Source organism: Orcinus orca, chromosome 11 (genome assembly GCF_937001465.1).
Source record: "Orcinus orca chromosome 11, mOrcOrc1.1, whole genome shotgun sequence".
Lineage (NCBI taxonomy): Eukaryota > Metazoa > Chordata > Mammalia > Artiodactyla > Delphinidae > Orcinus > Orcinus orca.
Genome location: NC_064569.1, coordinates 99,179,193 through 99,192,136, shown reverse-complemented (window position 1 = coordinate 99,192,136; position 12,944 = coordinate 99,179,193). Strand labels below are relative to the sequence as shown.

Below are 12,944 nucleotides of genomic sequence, written 5' to 3'. Positions count from 1 at the left end.
GTGCCCACTGCCCAGGACCGAGCCAAGTCAGACCACTCCCGTATGCGAGGCACCGCGGTGGTTCTGACCTCGCGCTCTGGGCACCGAACGTGAATACTGAGCCTGGCACTGCAGAGGGGGTGGTGCAGACTGAGGGGACCGGGGGCGGTGGGGAGAGCCGTCAGGGAGTCCTTGGGGTGGGAGCCTGCCACACAGCCAGGGAAACCCCCGTAACCTCCTCCTATCCCTCGCCATCACGGTGCTGAGCCAAACAGCTTCTGTAGGAGGTCGTCCGAGCCACCGCCCTGCATCTGTCTGTCCCTTCCCTGTCCCTGCTTTGAGTAAGCGCCACTGGCAGCGGTAGTGACAGGTGTCGGGGGACCCTGGGCGCTGGAGGAGGGTCTGATCGAGCCCTGCGGCCTTGGCAGAGGTGCCTGGGCTAAGGGTGTGGCCCTGGTGGACCCCGTGTGGATAATTGCTGGGGGTAGGGTAAGCGTGCCCAGAACGGCGACGGGGGCGGGTGGGTGGTCTCTCCCTCCCCCACTAGAAACTGGAAGCCGAGTGGCTACCACAGCTTGAATCGGCCATTCCCCCCGGCCCCCCACCCTGGCGGGCGCAGAGGAGCGACCGGCCCCTCCGCAGGTGTCCCTTCGGTGCCGCACCCTCCCCCGCGCGGCCCCCCTCCCCGCGCACCCAACCCCTTTCCTCCCTCCCAGTCCCGGCCGGGCGATCGGAAGAGAGCCGGCCTGGGGAGGGGGTTCCGGGGGATAGATGCGTTTGTGTGTCACGGGGGAGGGAGGAGAAAAGGGAGGGGAGAGCCCGCGAGCGAGGGCGAGAGAGCGCGCGGCGAGCGAGGAGGGCGGGCGGGAGGCGGATCCTCCTACCTGGGGCGCGCTCGCACGCTCGCAGCTCGCTCGCCGGGGCCGCGAGTCACCTGCGGAGGCCGACAAGTGCGGACACATTGGCCGCCGCAGCCCTCGGCGAGGCGCGCACGGCCCCAGGCGCCTGCGCCCAGTGGAGGCAGCGCCCGCCCGCCGCGCTCGGGCCTCGGCCCCGCCGGCCCTCGTGGGGCCCCGCGGTCACACAGTCCGGCTCCGAAGTTGCGGCCCCCGGCCCAGGTCACTCCCCCAGGCGCACGCGGCGGCGGCGGCCCGGGCTCACCATGGTGGCAGCGCGCTCCGAGTGCCCGCGCGTCGCCGGCCGCCGGAGCCGCAGCGCCGGCTGAGAGCTGTCCACCGAAGCCCCCAACTCCTGCCCGTTCCTCGCCCGGCCCGCGCGTCCCCTCCGCCCGCCGCTGTCTATGGCGCAGCCCCCCTCCCTGGATCATGCACAGAAACTTTCGCAAGTGGATTTTCTACGTGTTTCTCTGCTTTGGCGTTCTCTACGTGAAGCTCGGGTGAGTAGCCCCGTGGTCGGGGCCGGTGCCCGGGATCGGAGCAGCCAAGAGGAGCCGCTTCCAGGGTGTCCCCCAGGGGACGTGGGGACCGGAAGGGGGCACGGGCAGCTCTCGGGGATCCGGGGCTGGCCTGCGCGTTGGACGCTCGCCCCGGCCCTGCAGAGACGCAGCCGAGCCCTTTGAGCTGCGGGTATGCCCGAGGGGCGCCCAGCCCAGGGTTGGAGGAGGGAGAGGAGGACGCGCGGGCGGCCAGGCTTGCTGGTAGCGGCGAGCGTGCCCGGCGCGTACTTTCACCTGTTTGGGCTCCAGGCCCCGGGGGTGGGACGCGCCTTCCCTCCCCCGGGCTGCGCTGGGCGCCGAGCCCGGGCCGAGCGCTCGCCGCCTGGAGGGCGCGCCGGGGCGGGGGGCGGGGGTCTTCGGGCGGCCGAGGGCCCCGGGTGGGCGGGGGGCGCGCACCCCGGCAGCGGGCGCGCCGGCCTGGGCACCCGCCACGGCCCTTCGTCTCTATCCATCACCCGGACGTGTTGAAATTACCTTGACAACTCGTCCGGCTGGCTCGGGAGGGGCCGCGCGGGCGGCCCGGCCGCTTCGGGCTCGGTCCGGGCCCCGCGCCCCCGCCCGCCCGGGGCCCTCGGCCGGGCCCCCTCTCGACGCGCTCCCCCTCGCGCGGCCCGGCGGGCGGGCGGGCTCCCGGCGGGCCGCGCTCGCTGCTTGAGGCAGTAGCTGCCCCGAGTCGTATTTCCACATTCCTGAACCCAGCCGAGTCCTTACCTGTTGAGCTGCGATCTCCTTTAGACAGAATCTGTCTCGGCCTCGCTCGAAGCGGGGGTGGGCGGGCAGTGTGACCGTGAGGAGGGGGGGGCGCGGTCCGCCAAGCCCGGGGGGCCCACGGCTCCGCGCCCCGACGCGCTCTGCGCGCCTACTGTGCGCCGCCAAGGGTGGGCGGCGGGGGCGGGGGGGGGGGGGAAGGCAGGCCCGGTCCCGGCCGCGGGCAAAGCCGGTGAACAGCCCCGAGGGAGGACCGGCGCCGGTGCCGCCGGCCGAGCCGCGGCCTCCCGGGCAAAGAGGTAGAAGCAGACCTGAGAGTAATTTCATCCGTTGCCTCTCCATCCAGCGCCTCCTCCGCCATTTTACAGATGGAGAAACTGAGGCCCAGGGCCGGCAGGGACTGAGGCCAGCGGCCACACAGGCAGGGCTGGAAGCTCCCTGTCCTAGCCTCAGCTCTGCAGGCCTGGGCGGGCGTGTCTGCGGCTGCTGGTGGCACTGTTTATTGTGGGTCTGTTGTAGGCTGTGTCCCTGGGTGTGTGTTTACGGGAGGTAAGGGTGCAGTGTGTTGAGTCTGCTGGGGGGTGGGGGTGGGGAGGGAGGCACTGTTTTCTGGACCCTCCAGGAGCCCCTGCAGTTACTCCCCCTGTGCCCCCTAATGTAATAGGCACCCCCTAATGAGGCTTGCCTTGTGCTGCCTGGTTCTCAGCACTGAGGCCTTGCCGCCTTCTAGCTGTGGAGGTGAGTGCCTTCACTCTTCCCGTTTTAAGGACTAGGAAGCGATGCAACAAGGGAGGCCAAGTCACTGTGCACGAGGGTAAGCGGTGGAGCTGGGACGTCCGCCTCTGACTGCCCTGCCTAACACCAGCTCCTCAACAGGAGTCCTCTGCAAACACCCCTTCCCCCGGCTGCAGGAGGAACTCCATGGATCCACCCCCACCTCCCCAGCCCGGGACTGTGGAAGGAGCTGAAGGCGGTGCCCGGCCTGGGCTCCCAGGACTGGGGCCAGGGCTCGAGGTGGATGTCAGCTCGGGCAGGTTCCCCCTCGCCTATCCTTCCTGAACCTCCTTGTTCCGCTCTGTAAATGGGACCGCAGCTCTGGCCGTTCTCAACAGGATGGTGGCCAGTGTCTGAGTAGAGAGAACCCAGTGAGTGAGACCCAGCCCGTGTGCCCAGGCACCTGTGCCAGCCTCTCTGGGAGCGCGTGAGACAGCGAACCAGAGCTCGCTGAGCCTTTCTGTCCTCTGCCCCACCAAGGAGCCCTGGAGGGGGGACTCCTCCCCCGGCGTGCCCCCTAAAACATATATTCTCCCAGTCCCAGGGGGAGAGAAGATGTGGCTTCCAAACACCGCTGTGGAATTCCATCCAGGAAAGCCAGAGAGTCAGCCTGGGACCTGCCAAAGAGAGGGAAGGGGAGGGGAGGGGGGGAGGGGACTCAGGGGACTCAGCCCCTGTCACCACCACATTGGTGGTGCCTGTACTGGAGTGAAGGGGCCTGCTTCCTTTGCAAGCCATCTTGGCTACACAAGGTGGGGAGAAGGGGCAGCTGGGCCAGATGTGACCTAAGGGGTTAATGACTTGGAAGCCCAGTGCCTAAGGGCAAGGCTTGGGGATCCAACCTCCCCCTCACTCCTCACTGGGTGGCTTTGGGCGAGCTCTGCAACTTCCCAGCCCACCTTCCCTCATCTGAAAAATGGGGTAGCGGTAGCACCTTCTTCACTGGCTGCTGGGAAGGTTAATCCTGAGGGCCTTTGATCTGGGGGCGTCCCAGTAAAGTCGACCTTTTCTTATTGGTGATGACATCACAGCCACTGCAGGCACCTGGGGACTCCTCCAGATAGTGTATTCCAGGGCCCTGACGAATCCCAGGACATGGGATTTTAGGATCATAAAAGTTCCAAGGAAATATCTTGAGATTGTATGTACTGGGGGACTCTTCCGTGATCACAGCCCCCTCCCCCCGCCCATACCCCCATGATTATGAGATTGTATGTACTGGGGGACTCTTCCGTGATCACAGCCCCCTTCCCCCGCCCATACCCCCATGATTATGAATGTCCAGGAGCAGCTTCCCTCACCCCCATGTCTACACGTGCAGCTCCCATACACACATGCCCCTCAGCCCGGGTGCCAGTGCAGATGTGCCGCCTCTGGGGGAGCCCCTGGGCCGGCAGGAACGGAGAACTCAGCCCTTGAAACCTTCTTGCGGATCGGGGCTTCAAGAGCAGATGCACCTTGGATTGGGGCGGTTTCAAAACGCATGGCTTTGAGGAGGCACAGTTCCTCACTTTGGAACTGAGCAGCCTCCAAGCTGCAGCCCTGGAGGAGGCCGAGCCGGGGCCGCGAGGAACCATCTGGAGTCTGGGTACCCTCTGCGCACTGGAGCTGGGGTCATGAAGCCTCAGGATGAGCCTTGCTCCATGACCGCCTCCTGCTCTTAGGGTTCAGGAGAGGCAGAAGGGCCCAGAGGGGTGAAGGTAGGGGAGGCGGCCCCCCCTCCTCCTGGATGCTGGGGACCAGTCTCCATGCCAGGTCTAGGAGCCAGGAAGTCCACTCCCTTGGGGGCCCCTGGCCATATTGCACAGACCTCTCCTGTCTTGTCACCTTCCCTCTTTGTGCCTTCACTCCTGCTTAAGGGATCTACACTGCATCTAGAGAGACATTCATATGTAGCCTGGCCTGGCTGACAATAGGAGGTGGGACTCAAAGCCTTGTGCTTTGGGCTTTAAAAAGATCACGGGAAGGAGGATTGTTCAGAGAAGTGTGTTCTTGTGGGTGTGCTCCGCCCCACACCTATCCCAGCCAACCCCTCAGAGGAGAGTAGAAGAAGTGAGGTGGGGGAAGCCAGAGTTGGGGGCCTCTATGCACTTGTCGGGGGGTCTCCAACAAGTGCGCAGCCTGTCCAAAGAGACTCAGAGGCAGGACCCTGCAGAGACGCCGGCGCGCGGGTGCACTGCTGAGCCCTACCACGCTGGGCCTGGTTGGCCACGGCAGTGAGTGCATGCGACCCACAGCCAGTGTCACCAAACCCAGGGGCGCACGCAGGCAGAGGCGCAGCGAACACAGTGCATTTGGGCGCACACACCTGCGGGCTCACAGACGCGCCCACGCTCCCGCAGTCACGCGCAGACACATGCAGGCACGTGCACGCACACAGGAGCACACATTGCGGAGCACAACACCCAGGAGGAGCGCACGCCCCCGCGTGGTTCTCCCGCGGTGCCTCCCCCCAGGTGCACCCTGCAGAGCGGGCCAGAGCGGTGTGGCTGGTTGAAGTTGGTGGTTGGGGGGATTGTCCGAGCCAAGGCGGTTTGGGCAAGCCCTGGAGGCGGCTCCCGCCGCACGCTTCGGTCAGCCTCCCCTTTAAAAAACCCGCCCGCGGAGGAGGCGGATGTAGGGGTGGCCCGTCCAATGGCAGCCGCGCGCCTCAGGAGACTTGAAGACGTGAGCCAGAGCGAGCGACAGAGCTGGTTCCGACCGATCGACGGGCGGAGGGCCAGACGGCGGCCGAGGCGCACTCGCTGCCCACTGCCCGCTCGCCTGCCGGCACTCCAGCCCCAGCGCCCGCCGCAGCCCCAGCCCCAGCGAGATGCGCGGCCCTGGAGGCGGGGCACGGGCGACCACTGCGCCGGGGCCCACGCGCTCGGGTCCCTAGCGCCGCGTTCCGCCGCCCTACCTTGGGAGGGCCGCGGAGACCCCGGCCTCAGCTGGCCCACGCGCTCTGCCCGCGGGGCCTGCGCAGCCCCGCCAGGAGCGCCGGCCCAACATGCTCCTGCTGTCGCCGCGCAGCGCGCTCCTCTCCGTCTATTGCCCGCAGATCTTTCTCATCCTGTCCAGCGGCAGCTACCTGTGAGTGCCGCGGGTCACACGCGGGGTGGGCGGGTGAGGGGCCCCCCTCCCTGGGCTCCAGCACTGGAACTGGGCGAGCAGGGAACGCGGCAGTGAGGTCCCTGGGCGGGGCGCCGGGTGCCCGGCGCGCGCGGGAGCGGGGGTACTGTGGGTCTTCCAGCCGGCCCAGGCCGCCGAAGTTGAGCAGTTGGGGGGCGGCTGAGGCTGTGAGAAGCTCTGGCCTTGAGGTCAGGGAAAGGGTGGCCCGTTGGAGGCCTGACGGCGCCGGTAGACCTGGCTGCGCGCACGGAGCGCGAGGGCCGGAGGGCGCGCGGGTAGCGCGGAGATACCCTGCGCCTCCCAGCCGAATCCTGGACCAACGGGAACCCCCTCCCTATATAAATACACGCGGCCGCACGGCCGTGCCACACTCGAGAGAGCCGAACGCACACATCCGCTCCCCCGCGTACACACTGGCACACACGTGCACGCCGCGTCCCACCAGACAGCACCCAAGCTGTCCTCTGAGGTTGCCGTGGTTTCGCGCGGCTTCTCGCCGCGCCGAGCGGCCCGACCCTCGCCGCGGCCGACTCCTCGTCCGGGGCGAGGGGGGCGCGCAGTGAGCGCGTGCGGCCGGCCCAGGCAGTGCGAGGAGCGCAGGGCGCGGGTGCGTCGGGCCGGGCAGCGCCCGCCGGGCTCCGGGAAGCTCCCGGCAAGGCCCGTCCGGGCCCAGGGAGCCGAGGGGCGCGTCGGCGCAGCGGTGGCTTCGCCGGATTCCTAATGGGACGCATATGCTCTGGCCTCCGATTTAAAAAGACGTTTGATTTATGGAACCGCCGTTTGGGGGAATTTAAGCTGGATGCTACTGATTAAACCTCAGAGCCAGTTCTCCCCCTCTTCTCTCCTCCCCTCCCCCTCCCCCTCCTTTACACGCGGGCCACGTCCGGGGTCGCCTAACGCGGCCAGAGGGGGCAGCCGCTGCCTTCCCGCTCCCCGCGCCACCCCCTCCCCCCGCGCGGCCGCAGTCCTAATAAATCGCCGCGCCCCCGCCCCCTTTTAATAGAGACGCAGCCAATTTCTCCTCCAGCTCCTAGGAAATTACTATCCTACCAGTTTTCCTTCTATAAATAGTCGCGCATCTTGAAACAAAAGTTCGCAACCGCAGCCAGATGCTGCAGGGCCCGCGGTTTCCCGGGCTGTGGGACATAATTACAAGGTCCGGGCGCAGAGAGCGCTCCAGGCCCGGCGGGCAGCCCCGGCTGCGGAGGCATCGCCTGGATGGGGGTGGGGGGGCAGGCCGCCCAGGGCAGGGCTCCGAGCCGGGTGGGGAACGCCTGATCACTGGGGACTCAGGCTAGCGAAGTACCAGGCCAGAAAATCCTGCTGTGACGTTCCTCCTGGGATCTGGATCGACTCAGCAGGTCTTGAAATCTCAAGCCTCTGGTTCTCAGAGGTCGGAGGTGGAGATCCAGAAGTCCCCCCCTCCCCAGAATCCCCAGCATGTCGATCTTAAGCCTTGCTAGGGAATCGGTAGCTACTCTGCTTAAGAAATCACTTTCGGAGCCAGCTGGCTGGGGTCTGGCGTTAACGGGGAGGTGTCCAGGGGTGGGAAACCAGGAGTCCTCCCCGGGTGGTTTGGAGTAAGAATCTGGGACGAGGAGGTGGGCTCGGGGCTCAGGAGCTGGTGAGAGTGGGATGCCGGGGCAGCAGCTGAGGGGCTCTGGGGCAGGTGATGGCCAGTACACCTCCACAGACCCTAAGTTTTCCTTTGGGGGTTGGCACCCCAAATCCAGGCCTGCCGTGACTACCATCTGTGCCCACAGAGGCTCACTCCTCGAGTGTGCACTGCCAGCTTTGTTGGCAGAAATTCTCCTAAGGCAACAGCTTCCCCGAACGTTCCTGGACCGGTGCTGGGGTCTGGAGTGGGTGTGTGTGTGGGGGAGGGCAGGACGGCAGACTCTGCCCCCTGCCCCGCCATCAGCAACCCCTGCCGCAGCGTCAGTCCAGCCTGACCTTCAGCCCCAGCGGGAAGAAAGTGCTGAGGCCAGCCTTTCCTGAGCAGAAACTAACGCCAGCGTTCCCGAGAGGGAGCAAGGGAGGCTCCGGCATCGCTGGGCTTCCCCCCACTGTTGGTGGACATAGGGCTGACTAGGGTTAGGGTTAGGTGTGTAAGATGCCATGGGTGGAAGCAGGTCCTCAGTGATGCAAATGAATGTGAGTGTGGAGAGAAGACCCTGTGGGCCGCCTATGAGCTGAGGCCTGAATGCAGGTGAGGCAGCCGTGCAAAGTGCTTCAGTCACAGTTGGGGGTCAGTGGTAAAGCCCATCTCAGCAGCCTTCTCAGAATGCTCCCAAAGCTTGGCCCTGGGGATCTGAGGATGCCAGGGGCAGGAGGGGGCCCTGGGCAGAGGCTTCTTTCTGCCCCAGAGAACTTTCCAGAAGGCATCCATTGCTGGGATCACAAACACTGGCGGACAATTGATCCTGCCCCTTTCATCTGGGCTGCTCTCCCGGCTCCGCATCCCGGGCTGTGGTCCGTGCACAGCGAATCCCAGATGCATGCCTGGGCCGCTGCCACTGATCTGGTCGGACGGGTGTGCTGGCCTGGAAGAGCCCCGAGCCCCTGCTGGACTCTGAGCTTGGCCTGGTTGGCCATCCGAGGCAGCTCCGGCCAGCGCGGCTCTCCAGTGTTGTCAGAGCCGGCGCTCTCAGGGCCAGTGAGGATCAGCAAGGGCCTGAGGGAGGGCAGGTGGGGGGCTGCAGGCCGAGGGGAGGGCCTGCGGTGCCGGCTCAGTGGGTCTGGGGCCAGGCTCAGGCCTCGTGCCAGGACCAGGCTGACCTACTGTCCTGGGCAGGTCCCTTCCGGTTTCGGCCTCCCTCTCCCAGACGTGGGGCTGGCTGCAGTGATCCCCCCAGATCTTCCGGTACGAGTTTCTCATGGTGACCGCCGCTCTGGGGACCAGAGTGAGTCATGGTGACGGGGCAGTTACTCACCGACCACCTGGCCGTGGGGGTGAGGGCGCTCACCACTGCCCTGCCAAGGCGGGGCCTCTTCCCGGCTCTGCCGCTGTGGCTTTACTGGTGGTGCCAACCGCAGTTCCAGAAGCCCTGTGGACGTGACCCTGGAAGGGGGCTGTTGAATCAGGCCCACTCCCATGGTATCGCATCCTACGTGGGGGCAGAATGGGGCCACCGGCTCAGGCGGGGACAGGTTGCCCTGGGGAGGAGCAGCTCCTAGCCTAGGAGACTGTGCGTGTCCCGGTACGGGAGGAACTCTGCTGTGTGGCCTCGAGCAGGTCCACGGGCCTCTCTGGGCCTCAGTATGCTTGCCGTCGGTCACTTGGAAATGAAGATCCTTCCAGCACAGGCTCAGGTCAGGCCCATATGCCACTGGGATTCAAAAGCACGTGTGGCTCTGTGGAGGGGTGTGCACACGGGTGAGCCGAGCTGGGGAACCTGACAAAATCTCAACCCCCAAGGGACCCCCAGCTCAAGATATACGAATAGAACTGCTCTGATCACAGAGAACTTCGAGACATCGTTGACGTATGAGTGTCTCGTCAGCCACTAGTTAAAGGGGGAAGTGGTGCATCTGGGACATGACTCCTTCGACTTTCTGTGTGTGGGGCGGGAGGGTCAGGAGGGGAAGGTGGGTCCCCCCATGCTTCCTCCCAGGGCTGCGTTAGGTCCTGCAGCTATGTATTGCGGCCCGCAGGAGAAGGGCCCATTTTTTAACCACGTTTCCCTTTGGTCCTTGTGAAGCCAAGGGGCCTGATGGTGACGCAGACACCAGGTTCACATCACCGTTCTTCCTCTTACTGCCTGGGTACATCCCGTAACCTCAGCTGTGTCCTCCGTACAGTGGGGGCCATGGGAACAGTAACCTAGAGGGGGTGTGAGACTTCAACAGGCAAATGCTGAGATGAGCTCTGCTGGTTGCCTGGTATACAGTAAGTGCTCAGAAGATGGGGTCGTTCTCAGCTATTAGGAGCAGGGAGGCTGGCCACCCGTGACAGAGGGAGGCCCTGTGTCTGTGCTTGTTCAGTAGAGAGTGATGAACTCTCTAGGGGATCTCAGAGGGCTTCCTGGAGGAGGTGACACTTAGACAGGGTTTTGAAGGATGGATAGGAGTTGCCCAGACTAAACAGGAGCACAACAGAGACTCTTAGAGGAAGGAACGATACTCACTGGCAAACACATCCACCCAGGGTTCCTCTCCAGGGAGCCTCTCGGCATCTTATTGAGGTGGGCAGACAAGAATGTCAGGGTCCAGGAGAGAGGCCCTTTCCTGAGGTCATCTCTGGGTAACAGCCCTCCCGGCTCTGGTCCAATAGCGAGAGGAGTCCCGGGATCTCTGGGGCCTCCGGGGTGGTACAGACAGCTGTTGGAGGTGCCCTGGAGAGGGGAGGTCACCACGAACGGGGGTGATTTTTGATTTTTGACGCCCTGACTGCACACTGTTTCATTGGGCTTCTCTGGGGACACCACGGACACAGGTCTGGCAAGTTGCACTCCTTGCCTCTGCCCTCCCCACACACTTGTGTCCCCCCGAGCCTCATGCCAGCCTTGGGGAGCAGGGGGCCAGGGCTGCTCAGCCTGCGGGGAGCCCGGAACTGGGCTGGGGACCTGGACCAATGCCATGGTCCGACTGCCCTGGAAGGACCCTGCGGGCGGTGGCAGACGAGGGGTGAGGTGGGGTGGAGGCCTTGGGTGTGGGGATGCAGACCCTCTGTCAGCTCAGGACTTGGGGTACCCAGAACAGGCCCCTCCATGTGGCCTGTGGCCAGCCCCCTAACCGCCTGGGGCCTCGCTCCTCCTGGGGCAGATGGAGGGGCTTCAGCTGGCTTCCTGAGGCCTCCATGTTGCATGGTCCTGGGTCCAGCTCAGACACAGCTCACCTCCCCCCCACCCCAACTCCCCCAGCAAGGGGACAGGAGGCCGGCGCCCTCCCTTGTCAGATGAAACCCCGGCCCAGGGCTCCCTCAGCCTGATGAAAGGGTCATTGTGTGGTGCGGGCCGCCGGCTGGCCAAGGACAAAACCACCATTTGTCCTCCTTCCCTGGCTCAGGGCAGGGGCCTCCCCTCGGGCCAGCCGGTGGGGTGGGGGTGGGCACAGGTGCGCTCCTCTTCCCTTTCTCCATCTTCCCGGTCTCCATCACAGAGCTGCTCCGCCTGCCCAGGCCCCCTCCCGGTCCTGCTTCCCACCCAGGGCATCTTCATCCTCTGGGCCAGCCCCCCTATTGGCAGGGAGGCAGTGAGCTCTCCAGCCCTGGAGGCATACAAGCAGATGCAGGAGTGAGGGCTCGGGATGATGGGGAAAGGCCTTGCCTGGAAGGAAGCCAGAACTCCTGGTCCCCTGTGTAAGGCAGCCATGTGGTGTGGATGGCCTGCTCCGTGGGTGGAGATGCTGAGGCCCTGGGCCGGTCATCCTACAGCCTCAGCAGCGGAACACAGAGCAGGGCTTGGACCCCTGCCCACTGATGCCTCTCCCAGTTTCGGGCCGGAGCAGGTGGCCTCTGAGGCACTGGGGAGGCCAGAAGGGCTCCATCTGCGGCTGTGAGTAGAAGACACTAAAATTCTGCAGCCCCCAGGTAGACACTGTTGCCGCAGACCCTAAAGCCTGCCGGCTGCCTGGAGCGGGACCGAGGGGGTACCCCACCCTGCCCAGCAAGCAGCTCCCTGGCATCAGCTGTGGTCTGGAAGAGCCCAAGTCAGCAGCCCCTGGCAGTCCCACCCCAGTGACACCTGTGGGCCTCCATCCCTTTCTGGAACCACCCCCCATGGCCATCCCTGCTCCCGACCTTTCTCCACGTGCCTCCCAGGCCAGAGGTATTCCTTGTGCTAGAAAGCCCTGCTGCCATGTCCAGCTGGAGCTATGAAGGAGCAGGCCCCTGGCAGGAGCCTTTGGAAGGGTTGGTGATGGCGGGGTTCACCCTCCCCGTAGCATGTGGCAGTGCTGCCAGGGTGCCAAGGGCCAGGGTGTCGAGGGATCCGGAGCTGAGACTTAGGCCTTCACTGTCCCAAACTGCAAAACCCTTTCGAATAGGAATTCCTCCAGAACATACTACCTGCCCCCTGGGCCCCTGACTGGGGACACAGGGCTTTGCATTCCACTTCTGCAGGACCAGGCCCCCCTGGAAAAGCTTTCTCTCGTGGAGTGGATGTGTGCAGACGTCTGGGGTCTGCTTTGAATCTGCTCCCTCCCAGGCTGCCAGAAAAGGGGAGCTAAGCAAGGGCCTCCCACTTGGGAGGAGCGTGAAGGTCAGAGCACCGAATAACCCTCTAGGTCACGTGCAACAGGGCTGAGCCCAGACTCGAACCTGGATCTGCCTGACCCTTAGGCCTGTGCTGCCTCTCATGGCGTTCTGCTGATGCAGGTTTCCTGCCTTGAGCAAACTCCACTGCTTCTAGTTCGCTGCCTGTAACCTCACATGGGTGGAGAAACCAGCTAACCCAGCTGGTTAGAATTGTCCGTCGACCAGGAGTCATGAGGCTCCGACTCTCAGGCTCAGGGCTGCCTCCACATTTGGATTTGGGGCCAGAGGGACAGCTATCCTGGTAGGTGCGGGGGAGCCGAGGAGCCCTGATTCCTGCCCTGGGTCCCTCTCTGCCATGGGCCCTGACCTTCTTCCTCTGAGACCGGCTTGAGCAGAGAGGAGGTGGCCCAGCTGGCCAGCTGGTGACCTCTGCCGGGGCAGCATGTGTATGGTGCCTTGTGCCATAGACTTGAGGAAACCTTGTGGGCAACCCTCCCCTTTTCTGGACCTCAGTTTCTCCTTCCAGGTGATAGGCCTCGGTGCTCAGGGGCCCTGCTCTCCCCTGCTGACCTCCCGCCCGTCCTCCCCAGCAGTCCCAGCTTGCTCTCCACACCAGCCGCACCCCCTGCAGCCCCTGTGCCAGGGGAACGCGACTGGCCATGTGTGCAGGTGGAGTTGGGAAGCCCCCTTCCTTCCCCACGATTATGCAAAGCCCTGTGG

At 64.9% G+C, this 12,944-nt stretch overlaps 1 protein-coding gene across 3 annotated transcripts in view; it reads left to right on the top strand.

Annotated features, from left to right (window-relative positions):
- The first annotated feature begins 1,239 nt into the window (after positions 1 to 1,239).
- The window catches only part of WNT7B (Wnt family member 7B), a 72,036-nt gene continuing 60,331 nt past the window's right edge, over positions 1,240 to 12,944 (top strand). For 2 of the 3 annotated variants that reach the window (XM_033405246.2, XM_004279590.3), the window contains exon 1: positions 1,240 to 1,375. In XM_033405246.2, the coding sequence (XP_033261137.1) occupies positions 1,280 to 1,375 (96 nt within the window). In that variant the 5' untranslated portion in view covers positions 1,240 to 1,279. Of the gene's footprint in view, positions 1,376 to 4,145; positions 5,990 to 12,944 lie in introns of those variants that run through there. The other variant, XM_004279589.3, reaches the window with a different exon arrangement.